The 21,740-nt window shown below is 40.8% G+C and overlaps 1 protein-coding gene across 1 annotated transcript; it reads left to right on the top strand.

The window, feature by feature from the left end:
• Nucleotides 1–1,625: 1,625 nt before the first annotated feature.
• tacr3a (tachykinin receptor 3a) lies at nucleotides 1,626–18,738 on the top strand. The gene is made up of 5 exons (XM_037472954.2): nucleotides 1,626–1,998; nucleotides 5,337–5,525; nucleotides 6,648–6,798; nucleotides 16,058–16,254; nucleotides 16,401–18,738. Exons 1-5 carry the CDS (start codon nucleotides 1,631–1,633, stop codon nucleotides 16,726–16,728), a joined length of 1,233 nt encoding a protein of 410 aa, XP_037328851.2. The 5' UTR covers nucleotides 1,626–1,630; the 3' UTR covers nucleotides 16,729–18,738.
• Nucleotides 18,739–21,740: the final 3,002 nt, after the last annotated feature.

Raw genomic sequence — 21,740 nt, forward strand, 5'->3', positions numbered from 1 at the left:
GCGAAAAATGCCACCGAAGACTGATGTTAAAAAACGGTTTTAAAATGATTGAAGTTGTTCGATGAATATGTATGCTTGGTTTTCACAATGCCAATGCTGTTACATTATTAAGCAGCGTGCCCATCATAATACTTTTGGCAATATTTACATATCCTCAGGGACAACACTTCAATTCTCATAATGAATTTCAATCAGCACTAACATGACGGGTTGCAGAGTGTAGCAAAACACTCATTTGGTTCACGTAGGCTGCTTTAATCTTCATTTAAATCCCTACATCATTCATTTTGACAGGATCTTGTGATGATGCAGGGATCTTTTTTATTATTAGAGTACAGGTTTTAACAACTCCCCTGAATTATCAAACCTACCGCTACTGTCATATACATTTTAATATTTCATGTAAATTTGTATAGTAAATAATTGCTCACCAAAAATGTGTTGTTTTTTCAGTTAGTGTGTAAAATGCAGCGTTTCTTTTTATTATGTTATGAAAACGGCTGCAGCATAATACATTTTCATGGACAGGAGAGAGAAATACCCAGAAATCCATGTGCTCTTCTCCAGTGAGGCCCAGTGAATTGAAATTGTCTTGTGACAGACCACTTGAATTACAATACAGCATCACATACCATGCTGACTCCCACTAATTGTTTTCAACTTCGTAGTTTAGAGGGCTGATGTCACACTGACAGATAAATACAAATATAAAGATACATACAAATTAAGATAGGAGGAAAATACAATCAACTGTGATTTGCAACCTTTAGACCTCCCACAATATCATATCATTTCTAGGAATATGTTGTTGGACACTAGTGAAAAACATAGTTGTCTGTGAAAAAGTATTCCTGGATTTATTGAGTTTGATGAGCCATAGAAAGACATGTAATTGTACCCGTGTAGAGGTTACCACAGGACTGGAGGCTATGTAACGAGATGACGGGGGTCTGATGTGAACTGTTAGATGTCTGGGGGGGACATCAGCATGTTAGTTGTGAATATTGATGCGACAAGAAGAGGCAAAGTCACAGTCATTTGGTGAGTGGGTTGTATAAACATTTTGTCTGTGGTGCACAGGGAGGATTTAAGCACTAAGACGCTCACAGCGTTGAACAGAGATGGAAAACTCCTCAGGAGGAGGGTGTTGTTGTTCCACACGCGGTGTGCCTGCTGATTACTGTAGATGGGCCACTGCCGTGGTTCATCTGTTGTTCATGGAAGTTTATCCCCGCAGCCACAACAATTGATCAATCTCTTTGACCGTGTGCGCCACTTGTGCGTCACTGGGGTGCGCACGGCCCCCTGCCTGTTGCTGCTGTAGGGTGCTGGAGGAGAGAGGCTGTGCGCTCACGCCCACATGGAACAGGCGCTGGAGGATACTTGCTTTCAACGCATTCGTGTTTGTAGACCTTTCACCGCATGGTGGTGACACGCGCGGAACTCTTTGGATGCTCTTTGGGGAGGGTGTTGCGCCCGAGTTGCGCGCCGTGGCACACAGACGCGATCCTCTCTCACCCTTGGAGCTTTTGCACCTCGGCGAGTGGATCAGACTCGTGAAACGACCATTCACCACAACTAAGGGGTTGGGTGTGGTGGTGGTGGTAGGGGGGGGGGGAGAAAACACAGGATGGCTGCTCCCCATAACGGATCCAACATAACGGCGAACTACACCAACCAGTTCGTGCAGCCGCCGTTGCAAGTCGCTCTCTGGTCCGTAGCCTACAGCTCCGTGCTGGCGGTGGCGGTGTTTGGGAACCTCATCGTGATATGGATCATCCTGGCCCACAAGCGCATGAGGACGGTGACGAACTACTTTCTGTTAAACTTGGCGTTTTCGGACGCGTCAATGGCGGCGTTGAACACTTTGGTCAACTTTATCTACGCCACCCACGGGGATTGGTACTTCGGGAAGGCGTACTGCAAATTCCACAACTTCTTCCCGGTCACGTCCGTGTTCGCAAGCATCTACTCCATGACCGCGATAGCTGTTGACAGGTGGGTTTGTGGAATATGTTTACCTGTAGGTGATCAGCTATTGTGGTTCGTTTTTTAACCAAGGGAGTAGGTTTTTTTTTTTTTTTGTTAAATGATTTTTAGATTCTTATTAACATTAAAAAACATTGGAAAAGCAATAAATCCATTGGGGTGAAAGTAACTATGCAGATACATGATTCAACCCACATAGTCCTTAATGGAAACTATTTCATCTCAAGTGCTTCATTTTGTTTTGGGAATCTTGTTTGTGATTATCTCTGTGACTGGAAAATGTCATCACAGACATTAAACTCAAATCAGTTTTTATAGCTAAAAACAGTCCATTAGACAATGCTTGAACAGCTTATTGGTTGTTTTAGTGTGTGTCGTCATGCTCATAACAATTTACTGATGGAGTCTCATCAGTTTGATGGCATTAAAGGCGTTGTTCCCACGTTATTTCACGAGGGTAGATTCCCCCCTGCTGATTAAAGGAAATGTTTATTTCAGCTCCCAGTGGTGGCCAATGGTTACATGTTTGTTATTTGCATTTAGAAAAGGCCCAGCGGGAGGCCATCCCTTCCACCATGACTGTGTTCCACACATTAGTTTTTATATTTCAATCTCAATTAATCACAAAGTGAAGTCGAACAGTCTGCAATGCAGCTCTTTGTGGAAACATACCCCCGCCCCCTTCCATGTTATTATGCTCTCAAATGCATATGATACATCGTCTTTGCTCCTTCACACTTCATTCTTCTCGTCCCTCCATCTCTTTCTCCGTTTCCCTGCCCTTGTTGTTTCCAGTAACAATGTAGTCTAGCTATTAGGCACACTTTGATACTGACAAGTGGACCGTCATAATGTTTGAATAAAAGGATTAGACCCGAAGAAGGAAGCGGCCGCTGGGCGAACATAATGAAAACTAAAATGCGTGGAGAAGCTGCATGCGGCCACAATGTATCCTCGGCCAGTGCACAATGTCACAGAGTGAGATGTTTTATGAGGCTCTTTCCTTGACACACACGTAGGGAGCAGTGCTCTACTTGAGGCCCTGCTTATTTTGGCTCCTCTACAGCAACCTCCATGAGTGTATATTTTTGGTTCTCCGGTGTCTGTTTGATTCAGTCAACGCTGTACTGAGAAAGAGAACATCGGCGTGACCTACGCGATGCAGATGTAACCTCGGGTCGTGCATTTCGTAACCCCGGCATGTAGCGGCCTCTGCTCACATGTCTTTAAATGGCAGGAGGCCACAGTTCGCGATCGGCAGTGAATTCATCATTCCTGTTAACTCTGTACCGAGTGTGTTTGCAGGAAAGGTGACTGGCTAAGCCGGGGCTTTTTGTGGTTACACAGCTTGGGCTTTTTCCCGAGGCTTTGTAGAACACAGACACATCATTGGGTTTTCAACAGCAGTGGTATTCAGTACGTGAACACTTCACTGAGGATATAAAGTGCTATTTCAGCCCATTTCAAACTCGTTTTGATGTTGGTTTCATTCGGCCTATTTGAGATTTCGATTTGTAGGATGCATTAAGCTTCAGCAGCAAAAAGTAAGTTCTTAATATTTCAACAGCTCCTCCAGAAATAATGGGCCTCCTTCAAGAACCTCTCCACTAAACACACTTGTTATTAATTACCTTTCGCAAGTGATTCTAAACTTGATACATTAACCAATTGCCTGTTATTTGGACTTTTGTCTCGCGTACAAGGACAAATTATCAAGTGGTTCAGACCTGTAGCAGCAGTCATTTGCATTTAAAACGTGAATTTGTTTAAACTACACCAGTGGTGTTTAAGTATTTCTGAGACGCTGTGAACTTAAACATTAAACAAACTCCTTTCCTCTGAGCCAACACTTCGACATCGAGATCTTCGACATCTACTTCATGCCGGGTAATCTCTGCTCGTTAAAAACCCGGCGATGATAAAGTAAACGTTTTAGTTGGTGTCGTCTCACCTCGGTGACGTGGCCCCCAGACGTGGCCCCCAGACTCCCCAGAAAAGCTCTCACGCAGCTCGAGTCACAGCACACTTCCAGGTCGAACCAAAAGCAAAGGAAGGTGTAAAATCTTTTAGAAATTTGTTTCTGTGATGACTCTGTTGATTGACGACGCCGGCGCTCCTGTAGATGTGTGTTGATGTGTGTACTTGGCTTACTGTGTCATCGTGTTATTCAACCATCGCGGTTGTTGTTGAGCGGTTACAAGTCTGTGATATCAGCCACCGTTGGATACCCAAATAACGCCAATGCTGGCACATACTTGATTGGACATCTGATGTTCTATTCAAACAGTGCCAAACAGATCAGTGGGACACAGAAAAAGAGCCAAGCAATTATTGGTGAGCACACAGGGCATCGTCGCTGTGTGACTCAAACGAAATCTGATCACAGCTTTTCTCAATGAATCAGCTTTTAATTTCCCAGATAAGATTCCTTGAAAATCAAACACCACAGTGTTAGCGGGTCGTTCTTTTACGGCTCGGTCAGAAAAAAAAGTTAAATGTAGAAAGCCGGAAAATTCTCTTCCAAGGTCATCACATACAACAGTGCTTCCAAATATATATTTCTGTTGCAGCCTTCGGTTTTGTAGACTGCTGTTTTTGAGCATTTGAGCAAGTTTGACATTTGTGCAGTCCCTATCTTGGTTTTTTAGGAAGTGACAGTATTTGGACTGGGGAGAAGTGACAGAGACGCTGCATGTGGCCCTGGTAGCGATAGTGAGTCGTCAATCACAAAGTAGCTACGTACTACCGTACAGATCGCTTTATCGTCTATATACGTTACATTGGACCCTAAATGAATATCGTGTGGAATTGAAGAAGACTAAAAACTTTTTGAGACCACAAACTTATATTTTTAATGTTTAGTGAATATGATATTCAAATAAATAGCAAATATAGAAAAACCAATTAAAAACAACATAAATAATCAACATAAATAAATACTCCATTTCCAATAATAAGAAGCATTACAAAAAGCAAAACAAAAAGAAAACTATAACTGAAACTGAATTCACATTATTGCACATATTGATGTTGACATTGCACTCGGCTGAATACCAATTCAGCCAGACCAATTATATTTGGTCTACTAAGAGCAGCGTTGATTGTTCAGTCTGACAGCAGCAGGCAAAAGGGACTGCAATATGTCGCCTTCACTCACGGCCGGTGAAGCAGACACTGACTGAAGGAGCTTTTTATACAGCTGCATGAAACTTCCCAAACTTAAAGAGTAAACTGCCAAAAAGTTAGAGGGAAAATGCACTAGTAAGTGGAAATGTTGCTATTTGTCAATTAATCATTGAATTATTTGTTAAAGCTTAAAACACAACATTTTGACCTCTGACCTGCAGGTACATGGCCATCATCCATCCCCTGAAGCCTCGCCTGTCGGCGAAGGCCACCACCGGAGTCATCGTCTGTATCTGGAGTCTGGCCGTGGTTCTGGCCTTTCCTCTGTGCTACTTCTCCACCACCCTGACTCTCCCCCACAAGACCGTCTGCTACGTGGCCTGGCCCCGCAAGGCCGACGACCCCTTCATGTGAGGAACACTTTCTTATATAGTATAGAGTTTAAATAGTTCAAATATGTATTTATATTAGGGCTGTCAAATGATTAAAAATTTTAATCAAATTAATCAGAATTTTCAGTGGATTAATCATGATTAATCACCTGAATCCTAACCATTTTTTCTTTCTGAAATGCATAATAAAGATAAATAACAGGACACAGATACATAATTATCATTATTATTATCATAATTATTTTTTTTTACATAAATACATGTTATTGATATTTGATTTTTTAATTCATTCCAGAAAATAATCAAATCAATGTTATTTGATAAGTTACAGACTGATTTCCCTGCATGGCTCTAGAAGGGTCTCGAGCCTCTGCAGTTTATCCCACTCTGCTGTGAGTTTGTGCTCCTGATGGTTCAGGGCTGCGATGACCAGACATGACCAGACATGTCAACCCTCCCGATGTTTCAAAGCCCCTCCCGAAAATCTCCCGGACCGACCTTTCTCCCGATTTCCACCCGAACAACAATATTGCTGCACCACCCGTCACTGGGCGCGCCGTTTCAGACCGAACAATAATAAAGGTTACACCTTAAAGTCAAGCGCGGCGATTAGAACGACTGGCGCTGCAAAGAAATTCGCTACCACCCCCATTTCAGTGTGAAATATCTCCATACCCGGGAGGATTTACATCGCATTGGCTTCTCTTCCTCCGCATGTTTCAGAACAGTATTACGGGTCTCTCCGATGGTCTTTCCTCTATCTCAGCGCTGCTCTTTATTTATTTTTCTTAGCAAAGCTCTGCTGGGCGGAGCTTTTCTTCTTCTCTGTTCCGCTGCGCGAGAACCGGGGGGAGGGGGGGGGGGTGCGGGTCTCTGGCGCAAACGACTTGCTGAACCTGACGGCCTGACGTATGCCTGCAGGTGGCAGTAATGTGTTGTATAGGATGAAGTGCATTCCCTAGAAGAAGAGGTTCTTTCCGGACCTGAAAAAAATTTGTCACACTGCGCATGCGTGAAATGCGTCAAAAAAATTGACGTAATTAACAACAAACAGCTAATTAACGCCGTTAACGCGCTATTTTTGACAGCCCTAATTTATATATAAAGTCTCTTCTGCCTGTCCTCATTGTTTCTTCCTAGGTATCATATCATGGTCACAGGTCTGGTCTACGTGCTGCCCCTAGTGGTGATGGGCATCAACTACACCATCGTGGGGGTGACTCTGTGGGGAGGGGAGATCCCAGGAGACTCATCAGATAACTATCACGGACAGCTTAGGGCTAAAAGGAAGGTAAGCATGCTTGAGCAGAAACGGTGGGCCCTGCCTCCAAGAATTCAGAGGTGCACCGGGATGGCCCAATCATGAACATGGTTTTTAAATTAAAGTTAGATAACAAGGAAGGAGTTTATAATGCTTTGCCTTACAGCAGCCTTGGAGTCTAGGTTATTGTTATATGACTTCTATAAATGGGAATAGGAAAAAGATGATCAGATTGTTTTGGTAATAAAAAAATATTCTATAAATCGTACACTTAAAAGGGACAACAGCACTTTGCATTGATTGATAAAAAGAAGAAACAGGAAAAAGAGGATGGTTTTCCTTCTGAATGTGTGTGCAGCAGGTTCACATTTCAGGGAGGAAAACCTTAATTCCACAGAACACAACCTTTGTGGTTGTCACTTGTCCTCAATCAAGTCTTTGTTCACCAACACAAACAAGCTCTGAAACCCAACAGTGTCTCGAGGCCTTATGAGTTTGTCCGCAGTTTTTGTCTCGTGGACTCATTCAAGACACGTTTTAACATCGACAGCGTTGCAATAAAAAATGACCACGTAGGAGAAAATACATGTTGCAGCAGACAACAAGGTCAAGAAAGAGCAATACATTCAAATAAATCCCAAATGCAGCATGAATAGCAAATAAAAAGATTTATTGTGTGGCACAGCCAGGGTCAGTGCAACCATTTAGCTTTAGCTTTTTTTCTGTGAAGTTGAATTAGCAGTAGCATTCCAAAGCTGTCCTCGTGTACAGTACGTTAAACTACTAGCATGTAATCGGACATTCAAATACAGGTATGTCAAGCCATTTTTCTGATCTAATAAATGTGGAAGTTATACAATAAAATGAAAACCTCCATTTGAGAAGCTCAGCAAAATGATATGAAGGATCTCTTCACAGTATTCCAGAGGATTGAAATAGCAGGGGGTTACTCTTCCTGTGTTGGTGTGTGTGCTAGTTGTCGTAATTGCTTCCCTGTCTCTTTTGTTGTATCTATGCCTGCACCACTGCCTGGCTCATGACTGCCACTCTGCTCTGTGCTCCTGCCATGATAATTGCAGATAACGCTTTTTTCTATCCATGCCGTACTCACAGAAGCGTGCATTCTTTTGTATTGAGTTGGCAGTCAAAGGTGAAGATTAACTGACCCTTTTATGGAGCAGTACTGCTTCATCCATGATAAGTAGAACCTCCCTAAGGGGAAGTGAATTGAACTGTGATGGTTGCATCTTCAAAAGAAGCTGCCAACCCTTAGACAGGATTGATGGAGTAATTTGCTTTTTGTAGATGGTATGGCAGTGGCAAAGTTCACTGCATTAATAGAGTGAATTTGAACAGCAGAAAGTGATACATTTGTACAAAAACAAGTATTTCTCTGTCTAGTGTGTGTCCTTTATCACAGGTTTATCTAAATCAATCTAGATCAATTCATGATTAATTTAGACTCATGTTGAAGTAGCCTTGCTAGTTGTATCAACCTATGTATGAAGTCAACAACTGAAATTAAAATTCCATTAAAAAAGTTCAGTAGAAATAAAATCTCAAAATTATTCATAGTAATATTCCAAATTTAACTAAATGAAGTATAAAAAGGATTCAAACCACAGAAAGCTTTGGAAAAATGTAGCTAAAAAAAGTATGCACTTTTCTTGTCTTCTAAAAAGAGAAATCTGTGTGTATATTTGAAACTTGCAGAGATAAATTGACAGTTCTTATTCTGACAAAAGAACAGTCTGTCATAAGAGAGACATGTGTAGGGGTCCTCGATTTATAATGATAAACACTAAAGAAGCTATTTTTTAAAGGTCATTCACCAAGCAGACACAATTCCTTTTGAGGCTGAGTGCCTCCGGTCCGTCACATGGACGCCTGCATTCTGGCTTAACACTAGTGATTGTCTTAAGCAAGAAACTGCATGTTTGTCTTTTTCACACCCTCACAAAGGTCTGCTGCTGCTGGAACATGTTCAAGCCATTGGTGTACAAAAGTATTTTCTGCACTCACACTTTCCTATACTTTCTTGCAATGCATTTGAATGGTAAATTAAAAAAAGGCACAGAAAACAAATGAAAAACAGTATATTGTAGTGAATATGTTGCAGATTAATTTAGTCAAAATAAAAAACGTAATCTGCAGAGCATTATATCCTATCTGAAAATTAGTTATGTGTTACAATAGTTTATAGCTGACAGTGATATCACAGATAACAAACAAAATGTACCATCACTCAATGTATGAATCATCAACCCTCTCCAAAATCGTACCAACACGTCGCAACGGCCCGAGGATTGCACATAAACAGAGAAAACCTTTCGTTATGTAACTAACATATTGCGCAGGACAATTTCAGAATTCGGGTATGAAACTTCTTTTTTTTGAGCTGACGTTCTATTTCATGCAGCCATTAATTATTATTAAGTTATGGGTAAAGCGGAAGTATTATATGTCCCTCTTTTCACTCAACAGTCTAGTTGCATTGTTGTCGAATTGTAACCCCGAATCCGCAATGAGTCGTCTTCTATAGCGCTTATCCAAAGAGGGTTGCGGGCGCGTGTGTGTGTGTGTGTGTGTGGGGGGGGTGGCTGGAGTCAATCACAGCTAACATCGGGCAAGCGAACGGGTGGGCAGGTGACAGCTGCTGTCACAGAGACCATTCACTCTCACAATCATACGTTCACACACACCGACGTCCTGAAAAGGTGCCTTGGTGCCAGGCAAATGAAAGGCCGTGCCGGTCTCCTGGCCATGGTGATGACAGAGGAAACCCCATAATGCGAAGAAGTGTCCCTGGTTACCGTATACACTCACCGGCCACTTTAATAGGTACACCTGTCCAACTGCTCGTTAACACTTAATTTCTAAGCAGCCAATCACATGGCGGCAACTCAGTGCATTTAGGCATGTAGACATTGTCAAGACAATCTCCTGCAGTTCAAACCGAGCATCAGTATGGGGAAGAAAGGTGATTTGAGTGACTTTGAACGTGGCATGATTGTTGGTGCCAGAAGGGCTGGTCTGAGTATTTCAGAAACTGCTAATCTACTGGGATTTTCTGATGCCAGAGGTCAGAGGAGAATGGCCAGACTGGTTCGAGCTGATAGAAGGGCAACAGTGACTCAAATAACCACCCGTTACAACCAAGGTGGGCATAAGAGCATCTCTGAACGCACAGTACGTCCAACTTTGAGGCAGATGGGCTACAGCAGCAGAAGACCACACTGGGTGCCACTCCTTTCAGCTAAGAACAGGAAACTGAGGCTACAATTTGCACAAGCTCATCGAAATTGGACAATAGAAGATTGGAAAAACGTTGCCTGGTCTGATGAGTCTCGATTTCTGCTGCGACATTCGGATGGTAGGGTCAGAATTTGGCGTCTACAACATGAAAGCATGGATCCATCCTGCCTTGTATCAACGGTTCAGGCTGGTGGTGGTGGTGTCATGGTGTGGGGAATATTTTCTTGGCACTCTTTGGGCCCCTTGGTACCAATTGAGCATCGTTGCAACGCCACAGCCTACCTGAGTATTGTTGCTGACCATGTCCATCCCTTTATGACCACAATGTACCCAACTTCTGATGGCTACTTTCAGCAGGATAAGGCGCCATGTCATAAAGCTGGAATCATCTCAGACTGGTTTCTTGAACATGACAATGAGTTCGCTGTACTCAAATGGCCTCCACAATCACCAGATCTCAATCCAATAGAGCATCTTTGGGATGTGGTGGAACGGGAGATTCGCATCATGGATGTGCAGCCGACAAATCTGCGGCAACTGTGTGATGCCATCATGTCAATATGGACCAAACTCCCTGAGGAATGCTTCCAGCACCTTGTTGAATCTATGCCACGAAGAATTGAGGCAGTTCTGAAGGCAAAAGGGGGTCCAACCCGTTACTAGCATGGGGTACCTAATAAAGTGGCCGGTGAGTGTATATTAACTGTGCGATACAAACTGTTTTCCTGCTCTGGTGGCCTTTTGGTACAGTCCATTAGCAAAGTATTCCTGTTAAATTATACGTTTTCTCTTTGTGTATTTTTTCCAACCTGGCTGTGTAGTTCATCAATCATGAAAGATCAAAGTTGGAAGGGATCAGGACTGAGGCTAAAGCGCAGAGGAATTAACCGACAACAAAAATACTTTTCCCCAGGTTCAGGATCTTTTACTAGCCAAAAACTCTACTTTACAAAACAAATCAAAAGTTGCACAGGGACAAGCAGACCTGACATGCTGGAGAAGGAGAAAGCAAAAGGCCTGGAAACAAAAACAAGAACACCAAAATAGCACAAGGAACTCTAGGAACACTGCTGGCTTGATGATGGAAAAGATGACATGGATTGAGTGACTGAATGGCTTAAATATAGGTGATGGTTAACTGAATTCAGCTGTGGGGGATAAAAGGCAGGGAAATTCCTTTCGTCTTTCTTTATCCATCGCTTCATCTCTCTGGTCCGTCTGAGCCTGTTTGTGTCGAACTTTAAAATTTAATAAAGGAATGAAAACCATCAAAGGGTCCCTTCATCTGCACATATTAAATCGAAACGTACTTCCACACAGTAGTTTATATCTTATGTTTATTAATTGGTTTTTATTTTTATAGAACAAAAAAATTATGCATTCTTCTTTCTATTCTACAAATTTTGTTTTAATTTGACCCAAAGTGTATTTTGGTTTCCCTAATCAAACAATCCTGTATGATCCTATATGTTTGTTTGTGTAACCTCTCTAATTGGCAAGAGTCAACGTGATTACTAAGAACAAACTTTTTTCGTGCTACAAACCAATAAAAAAAATGTCCTAGCACTTACTTTTAGTAATTTACTTCAGCATCTTTAATCTTTCACTGGCATTTAATCTTGGAATGAATGGATTGTGGGACTGCAATCAATACATTCTTCTCTTCCAGCACACCTAGAAAGTAACCTGCATGGTAACCTTAAAACCTACTAAACATGTAATAAACTAAAAAGTGACAGAGCAGGAATCTGAGTAAACTACAGTGGTATTGCAGGAAATAGGTCACCTACTCTTCCCCGTATCTGTCCCTCAAACAGAGAAAGATTCTCTCTCTTAGTGGTTTGGATTGGTGCCCTGATTGCATATGTGGGAAGTACAACATTTCGATCGTGAGCTTCCCTCGGTTAGACCTTTCTTCTCTTGTTTGTCTTCTAGATTACTTCTGCATCAGGAAAATTCAATTTGAGACGAAGAGAGAATCACTTAGTTCTCTCATTCTGTCCCGGAGGATGGAAAAAAAAAACCCTCCTTATCTCCTTTTGAAATGTTTAAAAAGGAACTGTTTTTTTGTTATGTGTGAATTTTAATTCCCAATTAAAAAAAAATCAACCTATGAAAAAAGTAAAAATGTATTCCTGCGTTTTTAAATTTGTCACCTTTAAAGAGACCACCTCAAAATGATGATGTACTGCCAGTTTACCACATTGTAACCTATTTACATAGTAAATAGGAACCCAACTGAAACCGTGCTAAGAGGAACAAGTATAACGGCTTTAGGAAGGGTAAAGCTTGGTTTGCCACTTTCTCAGGAGTCAGAAACTTGACTGGAAGGTCACTGTCCTACTAAACTTCAAATCTGAAGGTAATCTTGGAAAAACAGTACTCGTTATCATGTAATCTAGGAATGAATGGATTGTGGGACTGCAACCAATACATTCTTCTCTTCCAGCACACCTAGAAAGTAACCTGCAGGGTAAACTTTAAACCTATAAAACTACAACATATGATATACTAAAATGTCACAGAGCAGGAATCTGAGTAAACTACAGTGGTATTGCAGGAAATAGGTCACCTACTCTTCCCCGTATCTGTCCCTCAAACAGAAAAAGATTCTCTCTCTTAGTGATTTGGATAGGTGCCCTGATTGCATATGTGGGAAGTACAACATTTCGATCGTGAGGTTTCCTTAGTTAGACCTTTCTTCTCTTGTTTGTCTTTTAGTTTACTTCTGCATCAGGAAAATTCAATTTGAGACGGAGAGAGAATCACTTAGTTTCACATGGAAGGATGGTAGAAGAAATAGAAGACCTCCTTACCTACTTTTGAAATGTTTAAAAAAGGAACTTTTTTCTCATAGTTATGCAAGTGTGAATTTTATTTATTCCCAATTAAACAAAAAATCAACCCATGAAAAAAGGAAAAATGTATTGCTGCACTTTTAAAATTTTCACCAGGAGACCATCAAGAAGATCCCCTCAAAATGATGATGTACTCCCAGCTTACATTTCACCACATAATAACCTTCTGGACAATCTCTGTGAGTTAGTTGGGAGATTTAAATGGTCTCTAGACAAACAATACTCTCTTTCCACCCTCTTTCCGTTGTACATTCAGGAGGAACAGGTAATGGTCGCGTGCAGGAAAACAAATAAGAGAAGAATCAGATGGCTTACTGAGGCAGTCTGTTGATGCTCTTAACACAAACACTGCAACAACTGGACTCGCTCAACATTTGCAGCCACGTCCTATACATAGATTGCCGCTGCACCTTCAACAACGGGAGCTTCCTGTAGGGAGGAATAGCATCACATCTGACCCTCAACAGCTATAGTTAGACTCGTGATACTATGGGCAGGAAGCCCAATCCACGACGTGGTGCCTTGTAAGCAATCTGGAGCTACACTAATATTAGAATTTTTTTAATAATTATTTTCCATGAAGTATTCCTTCCTTAAAATGATTTCCCAAGGTAGCATAGTTTGACACAAAAGCATTTAAAGCATGTACTCTTGTTGTATTATATGTAATCAAAATATATATGATGGTTAAAATTATTGAAATATATAAAGAGAGAAAAATAGAATATAGTCTTCAGGTGTTTACCTCACAAAATAAAAAGGTTACATGTTCATTTTTGAAAAAGGAAATTGCTGGAAATCCTCTTGTAGGAGTGTCCAGCTCACGTGGCATGAGAATAGAAAGCTGCTTCTCTTATTTTGGAGACAATGCTTGATATTTTTGATAGGTCAGAACCAGATGACCTCAGTGACTTGAATGTCGTAACTCGTGGCAATGACAGAAAAACAGTGCATTGTACCAGAATATTCAGAGCTATGACTGAGGAAGAGTTTAGATTTATCTATCCTGTTGATGTGAAGCTTACTGTTCACGTAAAACAAGGAGACCCCCCCCCCTTCCCTTTTCATTTCCATTATTCTTAATAATACTTCTATTCCTCTTCTTGTTTTAGTTATTGTTGTATATTCTATTTGCACCCATTAATACTTAAATACCTTCCATCTGTATCAAACCCCTACACATTTGGTCGGACAGTTCAAGCCTCACATTGGAAATCGCCTAAACGTTTTTTACATTCTTGAATTGAATAAAAGGTAACTTCCATTTTTACCATGTTTAGTTGTCTACGATACATTAAATACATTTTGCTTTTTGGATATGTGGCCCCCTACAAGCAAGAATGCAGACAAGCTCTGGTTTCCCGTCCTTATAATCAGGCTATCCTAATCATGATTTGGAGGAAGATTGCATTTCAATGTGGAATATTCCTACGTGACCTCATTGTCTGTCTTATGAATGTCACGCTGTAACAAATACTGCAAACTATACGCTTTACTCAAACAAATTTTGTATGGAGCTTGTATTGGCTCCTTGTATGCACCAGTCAGGCTTATTCAACAGGTTGTTTGAATGAGAGAGCTCACTTGAGTTTACAGACATACTGTGGCCATCAACAATATTATATAACATGAACACAATGCAGAAAAATATGTTGAAAATATTTTCTCTCACATTCTCGTTATTCCATATGTATAAAAGGCGTCAGTCCGGGAAAGGACTGTTTATATAAACCACTGCTTGAGCGCCCCTTAATCCCCTGTGCTTTGAAGGATATACTTTCAGCATGTTTATTTAGCTCTGTGGGGAAGAGACTACGGGTTTTGTCTTTCTATAATTGTGCCCAAAATGATGGATCCCGTGCCTGGGTTTTCATATGTCTTGACCAGTTTAAATGCTTGTTTATAATATATTAACTGACAGTCTCAGTTTAATTGGCAAGCTGTTATAGAAATCATGTCTGTTGATCATTATAAGAAGATTGTTTTTGTAAAAATATATATATATTTCTCTTGCTAATTATCATATAATTAACATTTTTATATATCAATGCATGAGTACAAACTAATTACACAGACAGATTTGACATGTGTCTCAGGCAGCCGGTGGTCTCCATGCTGCTGAGAGGAGCATCGTTCATTTTTGGGGCATTTTATGACCAGATGTTCTCAATCCACTTGACTAAGACTACTAAGCAACTTAATGTAACAGCATTTGTATAAGAATGACTCAAAGGTCATTCTTATAAGGGTGCAAAGGTTTTTGATCACTGTAACTGGGCTCACTATATCCCCGAATTTTATTTGCAATTACAGTTACAGAGAAAAGTGTTTTCTCCCGAAATTAAGGACACAGTACACCCAAATGTGTGGATTGAAAAGAAACATGAACGCAATTCCTTGGTCAGGTTTAGTAAAATATTTTGGTTTGGCTTTAAACTTAAGTTACTTAACTTTAAGTTACTTAACTTTAATTTTTGAGCTCTATGTGAAAAGTAACATTGAAATCTGTCAATGCTGACTTTTTGTTTCACATGATACACACAACAAAAAGGGAGAATATATTTTTTGCTAAAAAAAACTATAAAATTTAGTTTAATTTTGGATAGTCCGGGATGTTTTTTGGAAACCAATTATTTCCCATCTGACTGAACCGCCATCGCGCCAATAACACCCACTTATATCTGTTAGTCTGATCACACCACTTGCAAGCTCGACCTGTGTCTTTTTGTGAATATACAAGCCACCGACTGACTGCAGCCACCTCACATAATTTACAACCTGTCTTGTACCTGTCTCGTGTGTCATAAACTTGCGTTTCAAGCGTGAGGTGCCAGGACTTCTGTTTGGATTCCAGGAGGGACTCAATGATGTCTGTTTTGTGTCTGGTAGCGTGCCCCAGCCGTCCTCTGAAGAGCCACGTAGCATGTAGCACAGCAGAAGAGAGAGAGATGCATAGTGAAATGGTAAAAGTTGTTGTAAGACTGAGGGAACAAGAACGTGCTGCCGTTAGTGCTGTTTCTCCCTGCAGTACCAGGTACTATATAACCATAAACAGTAATCCAGAAGCAGACTGAAAGGCCGTGCCTCATATTTAACCGCCTAAATGTTATTATGGCTGTTTTCCAGCACCGCAGTCTTCCTTTCCTTTTGCTTTTCGCTCACTCTTTCTCTCGCAGGTGGTAAAGATGATGATCATCGTGGTGGTGACCTTTGCCCTCTGCTGGCTGCCCTATCACATCTACTTCATTGTGACCGGCCTCAACAAGGGACTGAGAAAGTGGAAGTACATCCAGCAGGTTTACCTGTCGGTGCTGTGGCTGGCGATGAGCTCCACCATGTACAACCCCATCATCTACTGCTGCCTCAACAGCAGGTCGGTTACGACAGTGTGCTGTGACCATCTAAAAATGTTTTGGTTTTTTTTCAACGTTTAAATGTTCTTCTCCTTTTATTTTGCAAACACAACACCTGCCCCGGGATTTGAAACCCTCCCAACCCGCCTCCTTGATGTGGCACCAGGTTTCGAGCCGGCTTCAAGCGAGCGTTCCGCTGGTGCCCGTTCATCCAGGTGTCCAGCTACGACGAGTTGGAACTACGCTCCACGCGTCTGCATCCCACCCGCCAGAGCAGCAGCGTGTACACGCTGTCACGAATGGACACCTCCGTGGTGTCGGTTTGCAACCCGACTGTGGGCAACGGCGGCTCCGGAGGAAGGAAGCTGTCCCTGTCGGCCAGAAAGAGAAGCTACATCACGTCTCGCCACGCGGAGATCGGCGGGTGCGGCGACGACGTTGCAAAGGCGCAGAACGGAGAGGTTCCACGCGTCCAACCAGAGGATTTCTCTTAAAGGGTGTTTTTAGAGACATGTGCATGCAAAAAAAAAACACACAAATGAGGGGACAGATGTTTGGTTTATTTAGACATGATTTCGTTATCAGCTGAGACACAGTGTCAACCAAATTCATTTTAAATTGAATGCTTGTTCCCCTTGTTGCCTACATTCACGCTTAAATGTATTTAAGCAGCTGTGGTAAATCTTCACTATGACGAGTATAGCAGCTTAGATATGCTAACCCTAACCAAAGCAAATACAGCATGCATCACAGGTTATTCCAGCCCAAACACTGTGTCTCGTATTGTTTTGTTACAGAGAGATCTGCGTGGAGCTGGGGGCTCTTTCACAAAAAAAACGGATTGCACGCTGTTCAAAGGGCCAGAGTCACAATTCACAAAGCATTGTTGATTGAAAATTCCACATAGAGAGAGAAGGTTCACCCATCCTCACGCACGGGGGGACTACAGTGTTAGTGTTTTTAGTCGTTGATACCTCTCGAAATACATGATAGCGGAAATGATCCCGTTGTAAATTACCAGTTGGTGAAACCAACATCTGCTTTGGGAAAGATCCACATTGCCTTGAGACACTGAAGTTTGGGGTTTGTTCTGAACCTGTTAAACATATAATTTCAAAATATAAGTTCAAAAGCGATCCCTTTGCATTAATCACGTACTGAAAGTAGCTGTTCCATTACTTAAATGCAGCCAGTGTGCTGTTGTTTAATTAACCCATCCATTATTTTACCACAGTTAAAATGATTGATGTCTAAATTAATCAGTTCTGCTTGGAGATTCGCTGAGCGCGAGACCATCTCACAGCCGAGATAATTTGAGAAAAACACCATGGTGGTTTTAATTACATTTTCATATCTGAGTAATAAGTGGCGACTTCATGTGACGCAGATGATGCACTCTGCATCCATTTCCCCCTGAAGCCACGAACGAGAAGGTGGCCGATGGAACAGCTGTTTATTGAACCCCATTTGGTTCAATATGTTGCCTTGGCTTTGGCACTGAAAGTATTGTAATTGGGTTTGGCTTTCACTTATGTAATGGCTGTGAGGAAAAGGCTTTGTGAAACCAAAAGTAAGCTGGAGGCCAAATCCAGTACTTGTAGCCCGCTGATTAAAAGGCTGCTGGAGAATGAGCAGATTGGGAGAAAAACGAAAAACCAACTCGTGACTCGCGCTGAGACTAATGAAGGAAAAAAAACAAAGGAAGCTGCACATTGAAGTGCAACCTCGGTTTTACACTTGAGTATCCGTCTTTTAATTGCCTTCACGCAGGGCATTATGAGCAAGCGAGACGGTTGCTTTCGCAGTTGTTGGTGTTTCAGTATTTCCTTTGTGCTGTTTCCCTGTGTTTAATCTTTATTTAAATCCTTGCTTTTGTACTATGATGAGGTGAACCATACTCTGGCAGTATAATATGTACCATAAGACCAGTAAATTCCCACTGCTAGGAACTAGTGTGACAGTAGTTGCTGTTTGTTCTTTCATCAAAAGTTATTCTCATTCTTTAAAGATATTGCAAAAAAAACAAAAAACAATGTCGGCAGTGTCCTCCTTGTAGCCTTTAGTGATAGCAGATACATGTGTTTCAACAAAAGTTTGGTCTCAAATCTTCTGGATTGACATAGAATTACAACCATCAAAACATAATATAGATAGTCATTAATTATTCTTACCAACAGTTCTGAATGTCAAAAGACTCCATGAAAGTATTTACTCAAGAATGTGAAAAACAAGTAGTGCATTTCAGTGCCATTCATTTCTAAGGTATCGTCTGAAATCCTTGTGTTAAAGTTGGTTGACTATTAATATGTGGTGATTAATCTGTTTTAATGTTACTCTGTATACTTTTATGTGCTTTGTTTTGAACGTACAGTACAATATGTGCCTCGATCTCTTTCAAGTGGTGACCGTATTGTTTGCTCTGTCTATAAAAGATAAATTGTTCATTCGGATTTTAGTCTCATTTCTTTGCTCATACAACCAATGAATAAACTATTTTGATGTCATTGCTTTAATACATTTTCTCCATTTGACTTGATTTAAAATAGGATTCTGGAGTTAGTTTTTCCTTAAAAACGAATTATAATATTATTATTGCACACCACAACAGTTGGAACAAATTGTTATAGACAATATTAACTGACTTTCCCACTCAATCTGATAATTTTTTCATTTGTTGGTGGTAATGTATTTCCTCAATAATAGCTTCATTGCTGATGTCTTCTTTGCAGGATAGATTGTGTACAAGTGAAGTGAAACACTTGTACACAAATGTAGCTGTAAGAAACACAAACTTGGCAAAATGGCAGTTACCAGTCTTTCTTCCTTTGCCACACTGCTGTGATGTGATGATTTCCCCTCATCCTCAAACACTATTACAGCGTGGAAAGTGTTGCTTTGAGCATTGAGCGCTTAGCTTCCCGATAGACTTGTATGCACCTTGGCCTCAGCCAAGTAACCAAAGCCAAGTAACCAGGCAACAGTCACCCAACAACCATCTTTGAGATGAACTTGATTTCTTCCTTTTCTTATTTCAGTATTTTTTTAAATGGTCCCAAACGCGTCATCAGAATAAGATAATTTATACAAGCTCAAAATGAAGATGATGATAAACACAACAGGCAGCCACAGTGTGATAATATCAGTTAGAGTTGACAATGTAACTGTTTCAGACATATTTTCTGTTATGTTATCCAAGCTTTGTGGGAATATGTCGGCAACATGTGCGATGTGAGATGTCGCTGAAGCAAGTGACGAAAAGCTGAGAGAGAGAGAGAGACTCAACATACAATTTACACAGTGGATTACACGTGATTTAACTCAACTAATACATTCAATTAGTGTAATTTAACAAAACTACATAGCCACATCAATTTAGTTTTAAAAAGTATTGTTTATTAGGAAAAAGGGGATGTTCAGACCTAATCCTTTCAGATATGCTAATCTAAAAGGTTTGGAATTTCCAAAACATATAAAACCAGGGGTTGTTCAATTATTCATCATGGTTGTATTAAACCATTATGTTACACTCAAGGTGAAGGTAAATAATGCAGTGTGTCTCAACTGTTTTATAGTACAGTCTGGTCCATTTAGGTTGCACTGTCATGAGAGTATACAGTATATCCATTTATATGAATGAATATATATATATATATATATATAACAAATCAGTCCATACTGAACCCACTGCTCATTGAGTTGGAAAAAGGAAAGAAGAAGTGCTATTTTACTCTAAAGATGAAGCAAGGATACGCGTCACTAAATAAGGCCGTTGCTGCAGGGCTCTCACGTCCAATGCCTAGTGCACGTCTTAGAAGTGCCGGTCTGCTGGTCTGTGTCAGACCACTTGGCAGCTCAGTCTCTTTAAGAAGAGCCTCTTACCCACCACAGCGGCTCAGGAGGAAAATAGCATAAATCTTTCAATGTCTCTGAGCGCAGCTGCTAGTAAAAACCCACCCGTTTACTTTACTTCTTCCAACCATTTCAAACCAAAACAGTATTATTTTGTTGTGGTTGCCCCAGTTTTATCTCTACAAAACACAGACTGCAATACAAACTGTGCTTGTGAGGGATTACAAACAATGTCAATAGCATTTCCATTATAACAACATCTTAAATCATATAAAATGATTCCATTAGCTGACACTTGAATTATATAACAAATAAAATCAAAAGTAAATAAAAAATAAGGACTCACATTTGGGAGAAATATCATTGTATTCTTTCTAACAGACTATATTGACTAAAAGTAGACTTCAGTATGGCCAGAGTTGCCTCGTGAATTCATTAAAGAGGATTCTCATATTTTGAATCCACCGGACCAACATGTCAAGTTAATATCACACGTGTCATCAGTCTATAAACCAGCATAACTTGGAACCTGACTAGCCATTTGTAAATAAACATTCATGTCTTAGTGGATCTCAAAAAACGGCATCCCCATGAGTAGCCTTTAATTACACATTTTGTTAGTGGGTGTGACAGACATGTTTATAGGACACTGTTTATATCTACTTCAAATAGCTTTATGGTTTTTTAAAAGGTACTTACAAAATCAGCCATTTGTCTCATGCCTCGTGGTGTTCTGAATTAGCTGGATTGAAGACACCTGCTGGTTGTTCATTTTGGTCTATGTTTTATTTATTTTATGGAAAACCTTTAAACCATGTGAGTCGAAAGGGCCGAAAGCTCGACCTCGGAGAGTCCACCTAACCACTCGCTTCGTCGACAGCTGGCTATTATTAATGGGGATCGGTTGTTGTCTGCGTTTTAACAAGTGAAACGTTTGCTTGATACGCTAGTGTTTGTTCTCCTGGTTTGAACGTCTAGACATGCTGGAGCTTTCTCTGCGCACCTTCCAAACATAGGTTTAATTAAGGACATAAAGAATAGCTCCCATCCATTAAAGTATTCCAGTTTCAAGGCCATAGCAATGCTCCTAATATGAACAGAGCCATCATTAATGTTATCAGCTACACTACTCCCCCTGCTGCTATGACAAGACACATGAAGTGTGCCGCAAGAAGGCCGACGGACACAGAAATGCCAGAGCTTCTATGTGTGACAGAAGAGCGAGGAATTAAGAACTAAAGTCGTCTACAAAACAATGTTTGGAAAGAAGTGTCTAAGAAGCTGTTCATGAGTAACGGCCCTGAAAAGAATGTTGTACCTCAGCGGCAACCGCTTTAGGAGCCCCAGAAACACTTGATTTGAGTGAAGGAATGTAAAAAGCAAATATTTTAATGTGAGCCTTGCACGACATACAAGGGGCATCGAACTGTGGCGTTTCCACAAAGTTTGAGGTACTCTAGCAGCTACATGTTTGTGAGAAGACCATAGGAGGCAGATATTTTACACTAATGGATGTGGTGAGTTACATAAAAATACAATTATGTTGTTACGACATCTCCAACATTTGATGTAATCAAAGGGATTAATGTATTGTGGACCCTTAATAAACTCTGGTCTAGTATACATTTAGTTGCAACATACAGTGTCTCTCTATCAC

The sequence above is a fragment of the Pungitius pungitius genome, chromosome 9 (genome assembly GCF_949316345.1).
Source record: "Pungitius pungitius chromosome 9, fPunPun2.1, whole genome shotgun sequence".
In the NCBI taxonomy this organism is placed as follows: Eukaryota; Metazoa; Chordata; class Actinopteri; order Perciformes; family Gasterosteidae; genus Pungitius; species Pungitius pungitius.